Genomic DNA, 19,370 nt, shown 5'->3' on the forward strand with positions numbered 1-19,370 from the left:
TACAAAACCTACATATAAATTGTAAGCACATAAGATTTTTTTATTTTTTTAAAAAATAATTTAGACAGACTTTTTTTTTAAGTTATATCACAAAAAGGTCACCATTTACATCAGCAGGCAAGCAGAAACACTTATACCCAACAAGTACAACTTATACACAATATACATATATATTTTTTTGCATCATACCTAACATTTTTTTAAAACCTACCCCTAGGTGGAACTTTCCCGGCCCGCCCTAATTGCATACCACCTCTAATGCGGGCTGTACAGGGGTATTTGGCTGTGAAGTGCTGGCTCCAGAAGTGCTTTCATTAGGGTCTGGTAATCTGTGGGCCTAGATGAATAATAGTGGCATTTAGGTCACATACTGTATAGCATTATTCTGGTTTTCCAGCAGATGCAAAAAAGTAGCATGAAATCTCTTGTTAGCTTCATGGTACCTTTCATGGTTTTCTTGCATCATTAGAAGTATAGCTTGAAACCTGCTATTGCCCTCTCTGATATGCCCCAGGCAGTCGGCCATTCGTGTGTGTTGCACTGTTTGGCCGGAGAAGGACTGAAGGATTGCGCCTGTGTAAATGCTTATTTAGCATATTTATATGGCTAATTTGGGTGGTCAGCAGATTGAGCTGCTGCTTCTGAAACTGCTATAGCTGGCCAATATGAGTGCTCTGGCTGAGGAGGAGGATGAGGAGAAGGCATTGCCTGGAGTATGGGTGTCGTCTGATCTTGTGTATGGTGATTTGGTATGGATGGAGTCACAGGTACCATTGTGAGAGTGACCATCTCATCATCTGCAACATTGGTGTTGTCTTCTTCCACATCCACAGCTGTGTCATGCACAGCTACATTATTATATTATATCCCCCCCAAGTCTTTTTCCTTCTCATAAAAAAATTGGTCCATTTGGGGGTTTGTGTACTCAGAGACCCCCCCTGTGTGTGCCACTGAAGAGTCTCTATTTGTTAACATCACATAAGCCAAGAATGGTCGGATTTTTCATACTGTACTGAGGAACATTTCATATACTGCAAATGTGTGGGAGTAATGTCCACTTAGATACCATGAGCCAGTGATTACCAGTCATAATAAAATGCATACACCTGATTACATTAACCATCTTCAGTCCCATAAGCATACCATCACAATACATCTATGGTGCATATACATATCTAAATCAAGGTATATGAATTAAGATCCACAGATCTCGGTGCAATGACAGATGTTCTCCTGGATACAGAAAAGCTTCTAATGGAGGATTCCATGTCTGCTGCTATGATTGTGTCCCGTGTGCTGAGGGGGAAATGTCCAATGTTACAGGTAGGGATGTGTCACACACAGGAAGAATCATCATATGAGAGTAACTGAGGATAGAATTTAGATATGTAAAACAAACCATTTAGGAGACAAATTATAGAACAAAAATAACACAGATATTATGTCTCTGATTTATTGAGCCAGAATCCATCGCTGACAGGTGTAACTGTTCTCACTGCAAAGACGCACACAACACTTCTAATGAATTAGTGATACACACATGAACATGCCATAGTCTAGTAATGCTGAACTGTGGTCAGTTTTGGGCCCGTTTATTGACTCCAAAATCACAAAAATTCTACCCATCTGAGAGACACATGTATGAGGTTTATACTAATTTTACCCTAATGCTCATTAATTGGGCACCTATCAGTGGCAAACGCAGGATTTCTAGAGGGGGGTTTCCAAATGCCTGATTTTAGAGTGAGTGTGGCCAGTCAATGAAGAGGGCATAATTAGCACTTAACCAGCTTTAAAATGTGTCATTCAAAGTGTATTGTGTGTCATAATTCCAGCATATACAGGACCAGTGATCACAGTAAGCCATTAGATGCAGCAGTAGGTCCATCCTGCCTAAGCTGAATGTTTTTATTTTATATGTGGGCTCCATTCAAAGAACATGCAGCACTAGTAAAATTCTATTATATTACTATTTCTATTGTGGTAATGGTGTGGGCTGGGGAGGGGGGTTTCCAGGCAGACGGAACCCCCCCTGCGTTTGCCTATGCCTATTATAGAACATTTTAGTAGAAACAAAGCACATACTCACATTGATGGGAAAATGAATGAGATTTTTTTGTATATTTTAATTTAATGCTGATGTGGAATTGCTCTATATTTAATTACAGACAGTGATGTCTGCCATAGGTGTCCTGATGAAGAGTGGCCAGATGAGAGAAAAGTGAGCTGTATTCCCAAATCGTACGACTTTCTGTCATATGAGAAGGACATTGTGGTGCTAATTTCTGCAGTAACAGCTTCATCTTTCTCTGCCATAACATTATTTATATTAGGGAACTTTATTTATTACTGGGACACTCCCATTGTGAAAGCCAATAATCGGGCTGTAAGCTTCATTCTCCTGGTCTCCATCTTGCTGAGCTTCCTCTCTGTGTTCTTGTTCCTCGGTCGACCGGAGGATATAACCTGCAGACTGAGACAGACATCATTTGGGATCTTCTTCTCCACAGCTGTCTCTTCTGTACTGGCCAAGACGGTCACTGTCTGCATTGCTTTCAAAGCCACCAAACCCGGCAGTCCCTGGAGGAAGTGGGTCACTCTCAAAGTGTCTAATTATGTGGTGATTGTGTGCTCCTCTGTCCAAGCTTTGATCTGTGGTATCTGGCTGTCTGTTTCTCCTCCCTACCAGGAGTATGACCATCACTCCTATCAGGGAATGATCATCATTCAATGTAATGAAGGGTCAGTGATTGGGTTCTTCTCTGTGTTGGGTTACATGGGGATCCTGGTGGCTGTGAGCTTTGTTCTGGCTTTCATGGTGAGGACATTACCAGACAGTTTTAATGAGGCCAAGTACATCACCTTCAGCATGTTGGTGTTCTCCAGTGTCTGGATTGCAATGATCCCGGCCTATCTGAGCACCAAAGGGAAAGATGCGGTGGCTGGGGAGATATTCGCTATATTGTCCTCATGTGCTGGAGTTCTGGGGTGTATATTTTTCCCAAAAATGTATATTCTGCTAAGAAAACCTGAACTAAATTCCAGAAAAAGTATTCTGGAGAAAAACAATGTATAAAGCATCACATACTGTACTATTATACAATATAATGGTTGTTATGTTACCTGAACTATGTGGAATTAAACTTAGTTTCATTGTCAGATGTTTATATAACTACAGTAATAACTGTATATTTGCTTTCAGGGCTATTTATAACTATCCCAGCTGCCCCCTATAAAGGATTATATGTTTTATGGCCACCACAAAGTGCAATGGCAGCTCCACAGTGATACGTCTAGTTAATTATACAATTAGTCTCCATGTAGATGTTATGAAAAATATTTATTCTTCAAGAAACAACTCAAATAATATTTAAAAAAATTTAATAATAACAATAATAATAATAATAATAATAATAATAATAATACAATTTAGAGTATATTGATTCAATTTAATAAGACTTTTCCTTCCATTAATAAACTGTCACATCTGAAGTGTGAAGCAAATAAATATCTATAATGTTAATCATTGTGTGAATTTGTAATCTAAATAAATTACCTTAAATAAAATACTATATGAGTAAATTTTATTCCAGGGGGTAAATTTACTAAGATTCGAGATAGGTTGAGATGACCATCATGGGTGATTTATTGATTTTTTCCCTGCTTGCAAATTTACTAAAGGCAAAGTCGGGTGAGTTACAGAGAGATTTTTCTCATCTCACTTGTAAAACTCGGGTGAGTTAGCAATCTCGAATCTTATCACCATGGGGTCAAATCGGAAGTACTTTTCACCTAAACCATACATCTCTCAAATTTACCAAGAATCGGGATGACAAGCTCGGGTGAGATAGGAGCAAACTCTCTGTCAAAATCACTTTTCAAACTCTCAACCCCCTGAGCTGCGAGGTGGTCAGAAACATACACAAATCATTGTGATTTGTGTATTTTTCTTTCTGTAACTTGTAAAAATAGGGATAATTTGTATAAAAAAAAGACATGAGGTCCCCCCCAAAATCACTAACCAGCCTCGGGCTTGCCAGCCTGTCCAGGTTCTTAACATTACAGGGAAAAAATGTGTAGGGATCCCCTGTAATGTAAGAACCAGCAAAAGGCAGTAGCGACAGAGCTGGTTTTAAATATATGGTGAAAGAAAAATTACGTGAGTTCCAACGTATATTTAAAACCAGACCTGGACCCTTTCAAATGGGGGGCTGATGCCACAGCCAGGGGTGCCCTATCACCGGGTCCCACCAGCTGCAGTATCAGCCCTGACCATTAGTCAGCTGCGGCTGGGGGGCCCCGTATTACAGGGGATCCCTACACATTTTTTTTCCCTGTAATGTTAAGAACCTGGACAGGCTGGCAAGCCCAGGGCTGGTTAGTGTTTTGTGGGGGACCTCACGTCATTTTTAAAAAAAACATTTTTCAAATTTTTACAAGGGTTAAAACACAAGCAGCAAGCACATATCTCACTGATATGTGCTGACTGATAGCTCGGGAGAGATTTGCTGAGAGAAAACACTGCAATCTTGGGTGACTAATCTCCTGCAAAATGAGTTACTCGGGAGATATGCCTCAATACGCCTGTTGGTAAATTTGGTAAAAGAAAAGTGATTAAATCACCCGAATTTGGGTGAATTCCAGCGAGACAAATCACTTTAAAAATCGGGACCATCTCGAATCTTAGTAAATTTACCCCCAAGTGTCTTAGATAAATGCTCATTACCAGAAAGGCCCATCTCTTACAGGTCACAGCTACAGGGTGATGCTTCTGATCTCAGTGAAAACATCTCTCAGGACTCAAGCATAGAAGAATCACATCCACAGAGTGACAGACAGAGGTTCATTGTCATGTATCACATCAGTTACAGGGGCAGAACTATGGGAGACAATGGAGGCGCCTGCCACTGGGCTCCAGCTCTGAAGGGGCACCTCCTCAATTATCCACAACATATTCACCCCACTTAGTGCTGTAACTATGTACATGGAGTGTACCATCATGGCCGCCCAATACATGGCACCCCTTCCCGGCACCTGAGAAGCCGCCATACACAAGTGGGAAGCTCCATGTCAGATCATCAGCTGCTGCCTTCATCTATCTATAGCCTGTCTGCATGCGAATTGCTACATTACAGTGTCAGCGGCTGTGACGGGGGGGCACCAAATTAGGAATCGGTATGATATCCCAGCTGCCGCATGGCCGGGATTCCGAATCCCGGCAGCGGCAGCCTGACAAAACAGCAGAGCCCGGCAGCGGAAGCCCGACAGTGCTGGAAATCCTCATCGTGGTAAGGTAAGTATCTACTAATCTAACCTCCCCCCTTGTACCTAACCGTAATCCCACTTCTAAGTGCCTAACCCTACCCCCTCCTTCCCCGCTGTCTAAACCTAAGTCCCCGGGGGGGTGTCTAACCGTAAGTCCCCCCCGGGGGTGCCTAACCCTTACCCTCCCTCCCCCTAGCCTAACCCTAACCCTCTCCGGTCTCCCGGCATAGGGGAAATGAGCGGCGTCTAGATATGGACGCCTCTCATTTATCCCATGGTGGGATAAAGCAGTCGGGAAGCCGGCAGCCGGATGAACTTTTGCCACTGATCAGTTATACAATTGGGCCGTGTACAGAAAGTTCAGTGTGTCTCAATGCTGGTTCAATGTAGTGTAATGTATTCGTAAATGAGGTAATAAATGAATAAAGATGTCAGGGCCCTACTACAGGTGATAAAAGTGCTATTGCCCTGTGATTATGGGTCAGTTTTCTAACAATTAAACTACAGTATTAAAGGTGAACTGACTTATAAATGAACATTTCCCAAACTTCTTCCCATACAAGTTAAAGTAATAAATGACGTAATAAACAGGTTACACCACAATAATAATATAATTCATAGACCAAGCCTAATGTATTGCAGTCAGACAATTACACATTCTGAATAGGAAACCATGTATGTAATACAGAGACGTACAGCCACTCGTGTGGGGAGTTATAGTCACATAGAGAAACAACCTACAATGGGGCTGGTGCAAGTTTCAATCGTGCAAAAGATGGTGCATGTAGGATCGCGCCAAGAAGTATCTGAGCATCTAAGAGTGCGGAAAGTGGGTCTCTCGGTCCTTGCATGTTTGGACGCACAGCTGTACATGAGGGGAATTCCTTGTACCAACATTAGCGTAACGCTGCAGATGTGACTACAGCTAATCGTGTAAGGATGGATGTGGCTGCATTCAAATGAGATCAGGCCCTGATGGGGAATAGCGTCTGCAGGAAGTGATAAAGTCCCTGACTGATGAGCACGAAAACATGTACTGTACATCCTATTAACCCGTTACACACTGCTGTCTATGGCTTTACGGTGTTATTATGTGTTTTCACTTAGGACTTGGTACTATCGATTCCTCCTTCAAGCGTTAACTGAACTGATACGTAAATTCAGAATCTTACCAGGAAACTAATTCCGTAAAGGCAGCTTTATCATACAAGATAGTCTTTAAAAAAAAAACTGTAAAAAGAGATAGTTTAAATGTCCAGTCAAGAATTAGATAATAATAAAAATGTAATTATACTTAACAATTCGTGAACAGAAAATAAGTCAAATACAAATAAAAGAAATACAAAGATAACATTTATAGTAACGTGCACCAACATGTTATCCTAGAGCTTCAATCCCCCATCCCCTCTAACAGCCTTTAGTCACTATATTTATACTTTTCTCTATCTTTATTCATTTATATAAACATGACTTTACTTTTACATATTAATCATTATAGTGGAACGTCCAGAACTTGATTGGATGCATCCTCCATCTTGGTGGCCTTGGCTTCACCTAGCAATCATCATTGGTCAGTAATTACATGGGGTGCACCTTATCGAAGGTAATTTGGGTATTTAGATGCTATCCATAAGGGGCTGGGTATGGATTGCCGGTGGTCGGGAAGCTGCTGGTCAGAATACTGACAGTCAGAATCCCGACACCCATAAGGAAGCCTAACCCCTACCCAAGCCCTCCCTCCCCAGTGCCTAAACCTAACATCCCCCTCACCATACCCTAATCCTAACCTACCCTCACCGGTGCCTAACCCTAACCCTCCACCTAGTGCCTAACCCCACACCCTAACCCTCCCCTGACTGGTGATACTTACCTTCGGGATGGTGGTGGTTCTGGATACTGGTGCCGGGATCCCAACCATGTCGGGATTTCAGTGCCGGTATTTAAACCGTCGGCATCCCGCATGCCGGGATGCTGACTACATCCCTCCATAACTCAATGTCATCATCACACGTGTATTCCTTATCTGACACATATGTCAGAACAAATTAACGAGTGCACGGAGGCCATTGTAGGTTTCACTATTTTATACATCGATATTAGTTATTACAGATAGAACTTTCTGCATCGAACTCTTGATTCTTTTATTTCTATATTTTTCCAATACCTTTTTATTAGGTATGTAGTCAGGAAGCCGGAGGTCGAAATGCCGACTGCCAGCAATCCCGACTGTCAATCCCAGCATGGGACTAATGATAGGCATCAAAATCCCAATGCCTATCATTATCCACCTGCCAAAATCCCAACACCCGGCATACCGAACAAAGGTAAGCCGGGCATCGGGACCTCTTAGCCGTGGGAGGGGGATTAGGTTTAGGGACTCTCGGGGGGACTTAGGTGTAGGTAACCATCTGGGAGGGTTAGGCTTGGGGAAGGAGAGCTTAGGGTTAGGCAACCCCAGGGGAAGGTTAGGGTTAGGCACACCCACGAGAGGGTTAGGTTTAGGGTGCGGGGAGCCGGTATTAGGTTTAGGCACCCCTGGGGGGAAGTTAGGGTTAGGCACTAGGGGGGAAGGTCAGGGTTAGGCACCGCTGAGGGAGGGTTAGGGGGGAAAGGGGTAGGGATAGCCTACTTACCTCCGCTGTTGGGATCTTCACCCATCGGGCTGCTGGCATCGGGATTTCAACCGCTGGCCTCAGGTCCGGTGGTCATACATACTGATTCCCTTTTATTATATTAACACATTCTTAGCCATAATGACTTTACTATTAATTGTATTTAATATCATGAATCACATAAACATATTTTAGTTTTAACTAGAGAGGTGCGGGTCCAGATTTCTGAAATCCGAATATACCCAAAGTTAGAGGTTCCGAGTAGAACTGGGTCAAAGTTCGGATTAACTTCTGTGACCCAGTCTAATTTGAGGGCCTGATTCAGACCCATTCGCTAAGCTTCATTCGCACGCAGCTGTCAGCAGCCAAAGTAAGCAAATCCCACGATATCTAGCAAGGCATTAGCACACCCACTGTCTTGCCATGCGATCGCGGTATGTATTTAGACACCCACTTTCCCTTAGTAACATACGTCATCTCCAGGAAGTGTCTTAAACAATCGGTTACATCAAGTAACATCAGCCTCATATGCAGCACTTGTGGCTGACCATACCCTACCGCAAGCACTGCGAGTGCTGCTGTGTGTAATTCAGCCATGTGACGTGTATGCTGATGCTGCATCTTAATTATGCACGCCACTGAAAGGGCAGTCAGATGCACAGCCACGCCTGCGTTCGCAGTACCACACCCCCGTTACCATCTACCACCCCCTGTCACCACCCACAAATGGTACATCCTGTCACTCATGCTTGCGGAGCATCTGTGTACAAGGGGCGATCACTTTGCAATCGCAGTGACTGGTTCACACATGCGCACTGCATCTTGTACGTATGCGCAGATTGCAAACATCAGCAGGCTACATTCAAACACATCCTAACGAGCAGGTCTGAATCGGGCCCTGAGTCCCTGTTCGGATCTGTTGTCAGTTCATAACTCAGTTTTCAAAAATGTACTCAGGTTCTGGATTCAGACATTTTATCAGTTTTTAGCGATCTTTATTGAATTTTTATCCAAAACCAAAACCATAACATAGGGTCTGCGCACACTTCTAATTTAACATCAATCTTTTAAAGCACAGTATTATAGATTATTTGTTATTAATTAAACTAATAAAAGGACTAAAAAATTCTTGTCAGGACCCTGGGTAGTTTTTCACCTTTCTGCCCTGAGACTTACCCCTGCCAATTGTCCCATGGATCTGTGTGTGTAATTTGCCTGGGAGATCTGCTCTGATCATGCTGGCTTTAACACTTCTGTGTATGTATTTGGACTGTGCTCTCCTTTCCACAGTGATTACTCACCTGGGTCCTTTCCTGTCTGTGAACACTGCTAAATCTTGATTGGAATCGCAGGTGTAGTTCTGACTCTCAGTACTGCTGATATGATTGCTTCCTCTGCATGTTGTGCCCTCCACCACTCAGAGTGCTACTACCAGGCCACCTGACTGTATCCACCAATTCCTGCCAGACCCTGGGTCCTTCTCTGATAGCATTCTGGGCCTGAGTATCCCATTACTTCCTGTGGTGTACAGATTGTGCTACTTCTGTCTCCCTGTGTACAAGTGTATTCCAGGCTCCTGCTGGTTCCCAGACCAGTTCAGCCAGTAATCCTTCTGGCAGCTATACCTGACACACCCAGAAATCCTGCTAGTTCCCAGAACAGTTCATCCAGTAATCCTGCTGGCAGCTATACCTGGCACACCCAGAAATCCTGCTTGTTCCCAGACCAGTTCATTTAGTAATCCTGCAAGCAGCTATATCTGGCACACCAGGAAATCCTGCTGCTTCCCAGACCAGGTCATCCAGTAGTCCTGCTGGCAGCTATACCTGGCATACCCAGAAATCCTGCTGGTTCCCAGACCAGTTAATCCAGTAATCCTGCTGATAGCTATACCTGGCGCATCCAGAAATCCTGCTGGTTCCCAGACCAGTTCATTCAGTAATCCTGCTGATAGCTATACCTAGCGCATCCAGAAATCCTACTGGTTCTCAGTCAAATTCTGCAAGCCTACCTACTGGTACCCCATCCAGTTTAGTAGCCCTCCTGCCGGTCAGGTTCCTCCAAATTATCTACTGGTTCCACTCCAACGTTACAAGTTTCCTGTTCCTGTCATTTATCATCAAAGGCAGTTCTCACTGCCATACAATTCATATGCAAATAGAGCTATTTACATCATCGATGGTTCCAGTCAAGCCGGGCTGTGCTGAATCCAGTTCAACACCTGAGTCAGGTACCTGTCAAACCCCAACCGTGACAATTATATTATCTTACACTAACATTGTGTTATTAGAAAAAAATGTTACTAAGTAAGTTTATATATTTTAATTATACAAGGTCAATAATCCTTAAAGTAAATGTACCATTTGTTTTACTTGAATAACTAAGCATGGTACTGTATATTTCTGCTTTATTATTGCACACAATATATAATATATTCTCCATGTGTAACCACAGCAAGATTTAAACTCCAATATTTAAAAAAAAAACTGCGTGCAAGTTGCAGTTTTGTGTAGCGATGTTGCCAATCGCCTCCAACAATATAACACTGAGTAACCATCATGCCCTAGGGTTGTTACATTTTATTTAGGACCTCAATTTTATAAATTACTGATATTAATGGTGATTGGCCAATATAAAATATATGTGTAAGTGTAAACATTGTTGTTATAGTTGGTGTAATTATATTTTTGTTGTTAATTTTATATGTATTTTGACCTATAAGAGTTGGTATCTTGTTTATCTTGCAAACATTACTTATTACTAAATTCACTATCTGTGTTGAATCTAAGGGATAAAACTCTCTATTTTTATACAGGTTCTGCCTCTGGGTATCTGTAATGCTCTGTGCGGGAGATGTAAGAACCCCTTATGCGGTATCAGCGCATGTTATGTGCGCTGATATGGCTTCTCCCCAATGTATGATCGGGGGTTGAGCAGTAAATGACAGGGGCGCTGTACCCCTGTCATTATAGGCGCTGCTATCTACAAGATAGCAGCACCGATAGCCTGGGCCATGTATAAACGGTCAGGTCACATGATCATTCGGCCCGCTGTAGCTGTCGCTATTGACAGCTACAGCCTGGCGCTGGCCTATCCCCACAGCAGGGACAGTGCTGTCCCTGCTGTGGCGGCTGCCGGCTCCAGGCTGCGCGTGGGGATCCCGCGATGCTTGTGAGATCCCGCTCATGCTCAGTGGAGCCAGCCGGGACTGAGACACAGCGCATCAGCACTAGGCTAGCACTAGGCTGATGAGCTGTGGTCTATAGCGGGTAGCGCCGGAGGGGGGAGTTAACGCTCCCCCTTTACGGCCGATGAGATGTTCATACATCTCATTGTTAGTGCTTCATGCTTGGCCATGGTAAAGAGGTAAAGCAGGAAGCGTTATAGCAGCACATTAAGTGCCGCTTTAATTCATCTACCCCTGTATAGCTTTAAATAAAGATTATTCCCCTAAACAGGTATGTAGGATACGTTACATGAGAACCAGGTCTTGCTTGGCTCCTATAACTGTCTTTTACCTCAGACACACAAGGTGAACAGTTGCTAGGTCTGAAGCATTATAGCAGTGCTCCTTAGGATGGCCCTCACAGAAAGGTCACTTAGCCTTTAGCCTGACTTGCCTCAGCTGCTTATCCAGTTATAGTGTAGGCAACTGTAAATGATGCAATGTACATGTTCAGCTACAGACCTGATCTTAGCAGTAGGAATGGAACCTGTTCTATATCTGTTTCACCCTCCATTCAGTCCATCTCCAGAGCTTCCCAGTCATCCATTGCTTAAACAGTGATCTGAAGCTGGTGAGAGAATCCATCTTTTCTCCTGTCCCCTCACAGGACTGAACAGCAGCTCTGCCTGGCTCAGGAGGCACCTCACACACTGCTCAGCTCTCTCCTGACCAAAGGCCACTAGCCTCAAACTGTCATTGCCCTTACTTACCTGACACTGGTCATGTGACACAGCTCCTGACCTCTTGAGCAGATGCAGAGGCCACTGGAAATTGTTGTATGTACAGTGTCAGACATAATACCTCGCCTAGTGGGGTATTGCAGACTTCCCCGCTGGAAATATGCATGTCCTCGCACTGTAACATACATTTCAACGTATAAATTCTGTGAAAAGGTATTTCACTTTTTTTATTTACAAGAAATACAATTTGCAACTTATATTCATAGGAACATTAACTACTATAGAAAATTATTCACAGGCTAGTGCCTATACTGAATAGGTAGAGAATCTCTGTTTCTCCTTCACAAGTTTCTCAAAATATTGGGTATAATTGATTCTATCTTACTATAACTTATCTTGGTATACTCATTGTCTTGAAATTTATACTCTGCTAGACCAGATGATCGGATATTATTGGTTAGACTACATGATTCCCCTGACCTAAACCTCTCTGCTATGGGTGTGTCAGTAACTCTACCAATATTTCTCCTGCATTCAGTTTCACACGCATCTGGCTGGTTGTAGGAGTCCATTCTACAATTGTTGTCTCTTCCTCTGGGTTGCCTCTGATATAATGGCTCTTTAGGGGACTGTGATTAATCTGCCTTCTGTAGGAGCTGGCACATCACTTCACAGTATTGCTCCATTCCTGGGTTGACTAGCACTTCCTTGGCAGTAATTGGTTACTACTCTGGTCTAACCACCACACCACCCACTCTTGCCTGGCCAACATCTGGTCCAACTGCCTTGTCTAGCATCCTAACTTGCTTTCTTTCAACAGGAGTGGATCTTCTGGGATACTTTAGTTGATGTCCATGTGATTTTTCCCATCGACTTGAGGCATTGTAGCATCTCCAGTATGGCCATTGTTGGTAATATCCTCTATGGGTTGTGTAACACCAATGTTGATCATGACTAGCTGCATATCTACTGCCTTGCACTGGAACACCTCCAGGACCAGACACATTAGCGGCCCTGACACCCTTCTCTCCACTTACCACTTCAAATTCAACAGTTTCTCCTCCTTTCAGGCTTTGGAAATACTTTTTAGAATTGTTCCTTTGGATGGCCGTGTAATTTACAAATATGTCTCTCTTGGTGTCATCACGATTGATGAAGCCATAACTGCATTGTACACTGAACCACACAACTTGACCCAACATTTTTCTGATGCTGCATGGCAGAACATTGCCTGCATGTGATACGCTGACCACACTAACCTGGAACTGCAATATTGTGTTTGGACCCGCTTCTTTGGTTTGTTCTTCTTCCAATGGTGAACCTACTCTCTCAGTTGTTCCTGAGGGCTGGTCCTTGGTCTCAGGACTCTTGAGTTTAAAGGCTCTGATTGCTGACAGGAATACTCAATATTGCCATTCTTTTAACAATGCCTATATATTGGCCTTCCCTGTTAATGAAACTGGTTAGTAGAAAGCCTCCCTTGCAGATGTCCATCTAGTTCTCCACTGAGACTTTCTTTTCCAACACCATTTTTCACTCTCCTGCTGTAGTGATCGATCTCTCTTTAGACTCTGTATCTCTCTGTACATTTCTGTGATATCTTAAGTCAACTCAAAAAGTTGATCTTTCAAAGTCTTTATGGGATCATTCTTTTAGGACAATTGAAAATGCTGTACAATGGCTTCCTTGGGTAGGATCACATCTGATGCTTTTCTAGGGTCAGCTTGAGGTAAGTTCTGTGCCTTGGAATATTCCAACAGCTGTGAGGAAGGAACTTCCTGACCCAGATTACAGCATAGTATTCTGATAGCAGTCTCTTTAATTCTAAGAATTAGATGGTTGGATCTTGGAGTTTGATCATGTGGATTTTGGACTTCAGTGCTTCTCCATAAGCCCCTTCCATGAATTGATAGCCTAAGACCTTGTCCTCTTGTTGTGCTTCTGTTGAATCATAGGCCTTGATTGCCATGAAGGCCTCTTGTAGACTGAGGGCAACTTCCCGTAATGACTCAGTCGGCTACTGTTTTCTTGAGTAGAATCGCATCTTCAACTCTGAGGTAGTATTTGTATCGAATATTTTGCCAGATATGCTGCATTTGGGTTGTCACATTTGAAGCACAGTGGTGCATATGTTTATAAATTCCAGCAATATCAGTCTGCTGTCTTATTACTAAATTCACTATCTGTGTTAAATCGAAGGGCTAAAACTCTCTACTTTTATACAGGGGCTGTCTCTGGGTATCTGTAATGCTCTGTATATCTTTAAATAAAGATATTCTTCTTCTAAACAGGTATGTAGGGTACGTTACTGTCACGACCAGAGTTTCTCGGCATGGAGGTTGACGGGTATTACCTGTGAGGTCACTATGGCGGGGGCCATGTGGTGGTGGCACTGGTGTTTGGTGATGGGCATTGGCTGTGCATGGTTCTGTGCGGGCATGTTGTCACTTTTGGCTGGTGAGGCCTGGTGGTGCTTCCGTTCCACTCTGGCATGGGCGCTGCCATCTTGCCTCCAGTCACGTGACCTAATTGCCCAATCCTGGTTTGTCACATGCTCTCTCTGGCCAGTCACGGCACAGCACTTGGTATTTAGGGAAGTTCAGAGCCTCACTTCATTGCCAATGCAATGTGTTTCTCAGCATAGCTGAGAGAGAGTATTCCCTGTGCTCACCATCTGTTCCTGTGTAATGCTACCTGCCTGCCTGCTTGTCTTCTCCAACCCGCTGGACTACCCTGCATCCTCCATTACCTTCCCCTTGCATGAGAACCTGAGTCTGCTGTTCACCCTGCACCTTGCCTCCACTGACACTCTGCTGATGATTTTCCCTCAGCCTGCATTCTTCATTTCAACCACAACACCTGATTTCCCTGCCTGTCATTAACTGGACATTTCCCTATTAACCAGAACCTCACACTGCTGGACAAGTCTTCTTTTCACCAACCTCACAAGACCCGGATACTGGACTGCTCCTATCTGCCTCTACCTGGACTTTTACTCATTGCATTCAACTCAGTTCCCATTTGCACTTTAGTGCCATCCCTGGACTTATTTTCTCCCATTGTTCATGTCTGCCAAACCACTTATTAAAAGTTCCACATTTTGTTTTAAATCTGCTTCTGTGTCTGTTCCTATCACCACCGCGGGCCCACAACAAAACCAGGACATCACAGTTTGCACTGGCCTCATGGACCCGGCCATGGAACAGGAGTCTGGAGTAGATTTATTTCGGTGCATTGCTGGCCGTTTGGAAAACCTGGAAACCATGCAGCATCAAATGGCTCACGTTTTGCAGGATAAAAGACATGATAATCTGCAAACCTCCTTGTCCTCCCCTGGGGTAACAGTTCCTACGCTCTCTCCTGAATCTGGAAATACTGGTAACAGGACATCGCCTCGCTTACACCTTCCTATGCCCAGCAAATTTGACAACAACCCTAAACTCTGCCGGGGGTTTCTGAATCAGGCCCTGATTCAGAGCTGGACGCTCTGACAGAGTGCTCGCTCTGAATCAGGGCCGGCCCTCTGGCTTTTTAGAGCGGCCTCCAGTTACCACCCACAGCTATAGCAAGCGGATAGGAAGATGGTCACGATGGTCAAGACCATTGCGACCATCGGGCTTGCGACGAGACCTTTGTGGTAGGGTCTTGTTGCCGCAAGCCCCAGAGTGCTTTCGGCTCTAGCAGAGCCAAAAGCACTCCCACTGACATCACTTGTGATGTCAGTGGGTCGGGCCCAGACGGTAGGCGTTCCCATGGGAACGCCTCCGTCTGGGCAGCCACGCCCCTGGCCTGCCCACCAAAGGGGGCATGCTGTCACTCAACATCAACAGCACGCCCCCTTTGGTACGAGACCCGGAGTGACGGATTGCCCGTCGATATCCGGGTCTCGCGCATGCGCACAACGGAGCCGGCTCCATCATGCGCATGCACACTGGGCCACCATCGACCCGCTTGCGAGTGCATAGCGCTTGTGAGTGGGTCTGAATCAGGCCCTCAGTGCGATATACATTTCACCTTACAGCCTGATAACTTTCCCACTGCAAAAACTAAAGTGTCTTACATAGTGTCTCTGTTGTCCGGCTCAGCCTTGGATTGGGCTTCCCCACTCTGGGAGCATTCAGATTCTCTGCTGGATACCTATACGGCCTTGTGTCATCATTCAGCAGGATCTTTGATAAGCCCGGATGTACTGTATTAGCTTCATCTGGTATTATGACTCTGAAATAAGGAACCCGTCCTGTCAGCCAATATGCTGTACAGTTTCAGATTTTAGCATCAGAACTCAAGTGGAATGAGGAAGCCCTCACCACAGCTTTCTGGCATGGGCTTTCTGATCGACTAAAGGATGATCTGGTCACCCGTGACCTTCCTGCTAACCTAAATGATATGATTGGCCTCTGTAATAAGATTGACTTACGCATCAGAGCAGTGCTCGAAGTGTGCCGGTATACAGTGGTATGATATACCGGCACTTCCTTCGAGCACTGAGCCCTGCTGTGCCTCCCATTGCCTGCCATGAAGATGTTTGTTCTTGCAAAAATAAAAGATTGCAAGAACAAACCGGTTTCCATGGAAAGAACGCAGCACACAGCGCAGCCATCATTATTAATCTGGGACTGTCCGTGAGCTAATTGGAGCTCCCGGACAGACAGCCAATCAGGAGCAGCCGCAGCGGCGTCTCTTGATTGGCTGCCGGTCCATGAGCTAATTAGCTAACAGACAGCCCCAGATTAGAAGTGATGGCGGCGCTGTGTGCTGCGTTCTTTCCATGGAAACCACGTTCCTCCTCATTCCGGACCCGGCCGTCAATAAATGGCTGTGCCCCCGTGACCGCCGCTGGCCCACCCACCGCTGCATAGGCAAAACTGTTCAAAGAGCCGCCACTGGCCCACCCACCGCCGCACTGCCCTCATGCTGCCTGCCCACCACCGTCTTTTTTTAGACCCGGCGAGAGAACAAACCTGCCCGGCCGGCGAGAGGACACCTATCCCCTGTGCTGGGGGGACCTTTCCGACATCAGGTTCTGGACGGAGCTGAGAGCGGAGTAAGGTGTTCTGAACCAGTGCTAAGGGGACAGCAGTCTGAGCAGGGGTGGGGTAAGTGATGTCAGGAAAGGTATTTGTGCTGTGTTGGGGTCTGTGCTGTGTGGGGGGGTCAGTGCTGTGAGAGGGGAAGTCTGTGGTGAGGGGGTCTGTGCTTTGAAGGGGGGAGTCTGTGGTGAGGGAGTCTGTGCTGTGAGAGGGGGTCTGTGCTGTGAAGGGGGAGTCTGGTGAGAGGGGTCTGTGCTGTGAGGGGGGTCTGTGTTGTGAGGTGGAGGGGTCAGTGATGTGAGAGGGGGTCTGTGAGGAGAGGGAGGTCTTTGCTGTGAGGGAGAGGAGTCTGTGCTGTGAGGTGGGTCTGTGCTGTGAGGGGGAGGGGTCAGTGATGAGAGGGGGAGTCTGTGGTGCGGGGGGGTCTGTGCTGAGAGGTCAGAGGGGTCAATAAATGTGAGAAAAAGGGTGTCTGTGCTGTGAGGGGGGGATCTGTGGGGCGAGGGGGGGTCTTCGCTGTGAGGGGGGAGTCTGTGCTGTGAGGGGGGAGTCTGTGCTGTGAGGGGGAGTCTGTGCTGAGAGGTGATCGGGGTCAGTGATGTGAGAATGAGGGGGTCTGTGCTGTGAGAAAGAGGGATTCTGTGCTGTGAGGGGGGTCTGTGCTGAGAGGTGATCGGGGTCAGTGATGTGAGAATGAGGGGGTCTGTGCTGTGAGGAGGGTCTGTGCTGAGAGGTGATCGGGGTCAGTGATGTGAGAATGAGGGGGTCTGTGCTGTGAGGAGGGTCTGTGCTGAGAGGTGATCGGGGTCAGTGATGTGAGAATGAGGGGGTCTGTGCTGTGAGGAGGGTCTGTGCTGTGAGGGGAGTCTGTGCTGTGAGGGGAGTCTGTGCTGTGAGGAGGGTCTGTGCTGAGAGGTGAGAGGGGTCTGTGCTGTGAGGGAAGGGGGCCGTCTGTGCTGTGAGGGGTTAGGCTGCTAGGGGGATGGTTAGGATTAGGCTGCAGGAAGGGAGGGTTAGCTTTAGGGGAAGCTTTAGGATACTTATCAGCAGGTATCAGTGTCCTAACCTTGTCGGGATACTGAGCGCCGGCATCCCATACCCAGTCCATACATACATACATAGCTGATGTTTCAAGGCCGCAGTGGTGCTGTACACCTGCTGCTGCTGACTGGGAGGTAAGAGGCTACTGCTGGTTGCTCATCAGAGGTAGGTTATAGGATGTTTTAGGGACACGGGGCAGTAAAAGGCTGCGCAAGAGCTTAACTGTGGCATGATGTGTAAGGGGCACTAATACTACATGGCATAATTTGCAAAGGGTATTACTGTGAGACATAATGTGTAAGAGGCATTACTATGTGTGGAATAATGTGTAAGGGGCAATACTGTGTGGCATAATGTATAAGAGGCACTATTACTGCATGGCATAATGTGTTATAAGGGCACTATATATTGTGTGGCATAATGTGTATAAGGGGTACATCAGTGTGGTACACTACATTGATGACATGGGGGCGTGCCTTAAGAGCTCACCTCTTTTGAGTGGCCAAATCCCTTTTTACGACGTGCAAGCACCTTCGGCACGTACATAGGTACAGCCTTAAATTTTCCATACCCCCACTTAAAAATTCCCACTTCGACCACTGCTTCAGAGAACGTCAGGCTGAAAACACAGAACTGACTGGCAAAGGTCATCTACTCCTCCCTCTACTACCCGTCCAACCCCTCCTTCTACAGATGAAGAGCCAATGCAGGTGAATCATACCCATCTCTCCAAAGAGGAACATCTGAGAACAATACTTAAAAACCTCTGCTTATACTGTGGAGAATCGGGTCACCTGGTGGCCTGATCTTAGCCTTAGATCTCAAGTCAAAACCTGTCTTCATTACTGCTCTACTAGATTCTGGAGCAGCCGGAAATTTTATGACCTCCAGCTTAGTTAACAAGCTACAGATTCCTTGTTCATCCCTTGATCATGCAATTTCCCTGACCGCGGTAGATGGACGTCCTCTAGCTAACGGAGTTGTCACCAAGGAAACTCAACCAGTACTGGTCCGTATTGGTACACTCCATTCTGAGGGGGTCATTCAGACCCACTCGCAAGCGGCAGTACGCTCGCAAGAGGGTCGATGTTCCCCACTGCGCATGCGCACAACGGAGGGGGCTCCGTCGTGCGCATGCATGATACCCGGACTGCGACAGCCAAGCTGTCGCTCTGGGTCTCGCACCAAAAGGGGCGTGCTGTCGATGGTGACTGACAGCACACCCCTTTTGGTGGGCATGCCGGGGGCGTGCCTGCCAGACGGAGGCGTTCCCATGGGAACGCCTACTGTCTGAAGCCGGCCCCACTGACATCACTAGTGATGTCAGTGGGAGTCCTTTCGGCTCTGATAGAGCCAAAAGCACTCCAGGGCTTGTGGCTGGGAAACCCTACCGCAGGGTTTCCCTCGCAAGTCCGATGGTCGCGATGGTCAAGACCAGCGTGACCATCTTTTTGGACGCTCATATATGCTGTGGGTGGTCACCAACAGCTATACGAGTGTCCAGGAGGACGCTCCA

At 45.9% G+C, this 19,370-nt stretch overlaps 1 protein-coding gene across 1 annotated transcript in view; it reads left to right on the forward strand.

The window, feature by feature from the left end:
- Positions 1–3,076, forward strand: part of LOC148443180 (vomeronasal type-2 receptor 26-like) — a 68,974-nt gene extending 65,898 nt beyond the window's left edge. The window contains exons 8-10 of the mRNA XM_088463120.1: positions 657–767; positions 1,200–1,323; positions 2,169–3,076. Coding sequence (XP_088319246.1) covers positions 657–767; positions 1,200–1,323; positions 2,169–3,076 — 1,143 coding nt within the window. The remainder of the gene's footprint in view (positions 1–656; positions 768–1,199; positions 1,324–2,168) is intronic.
- The last annotated feature ends 16,294 nt before the right edge of the window (positions 3,077–19,370 follow it).

This window comes from Taudactylus pleione, unplaced genomic scaffold (genome assembly GCF_031769625.1).
Source record: "Taudactylus pleione unplaced genomic scaffold, aTauple2 ptg001315l, whole genome shotgun sequence".
NCBI lineage: Eukaryota > Metazoa > Chordata > Amphibia > Anura > Myobatrachidae > Taudactylus > Taudactylus pleione.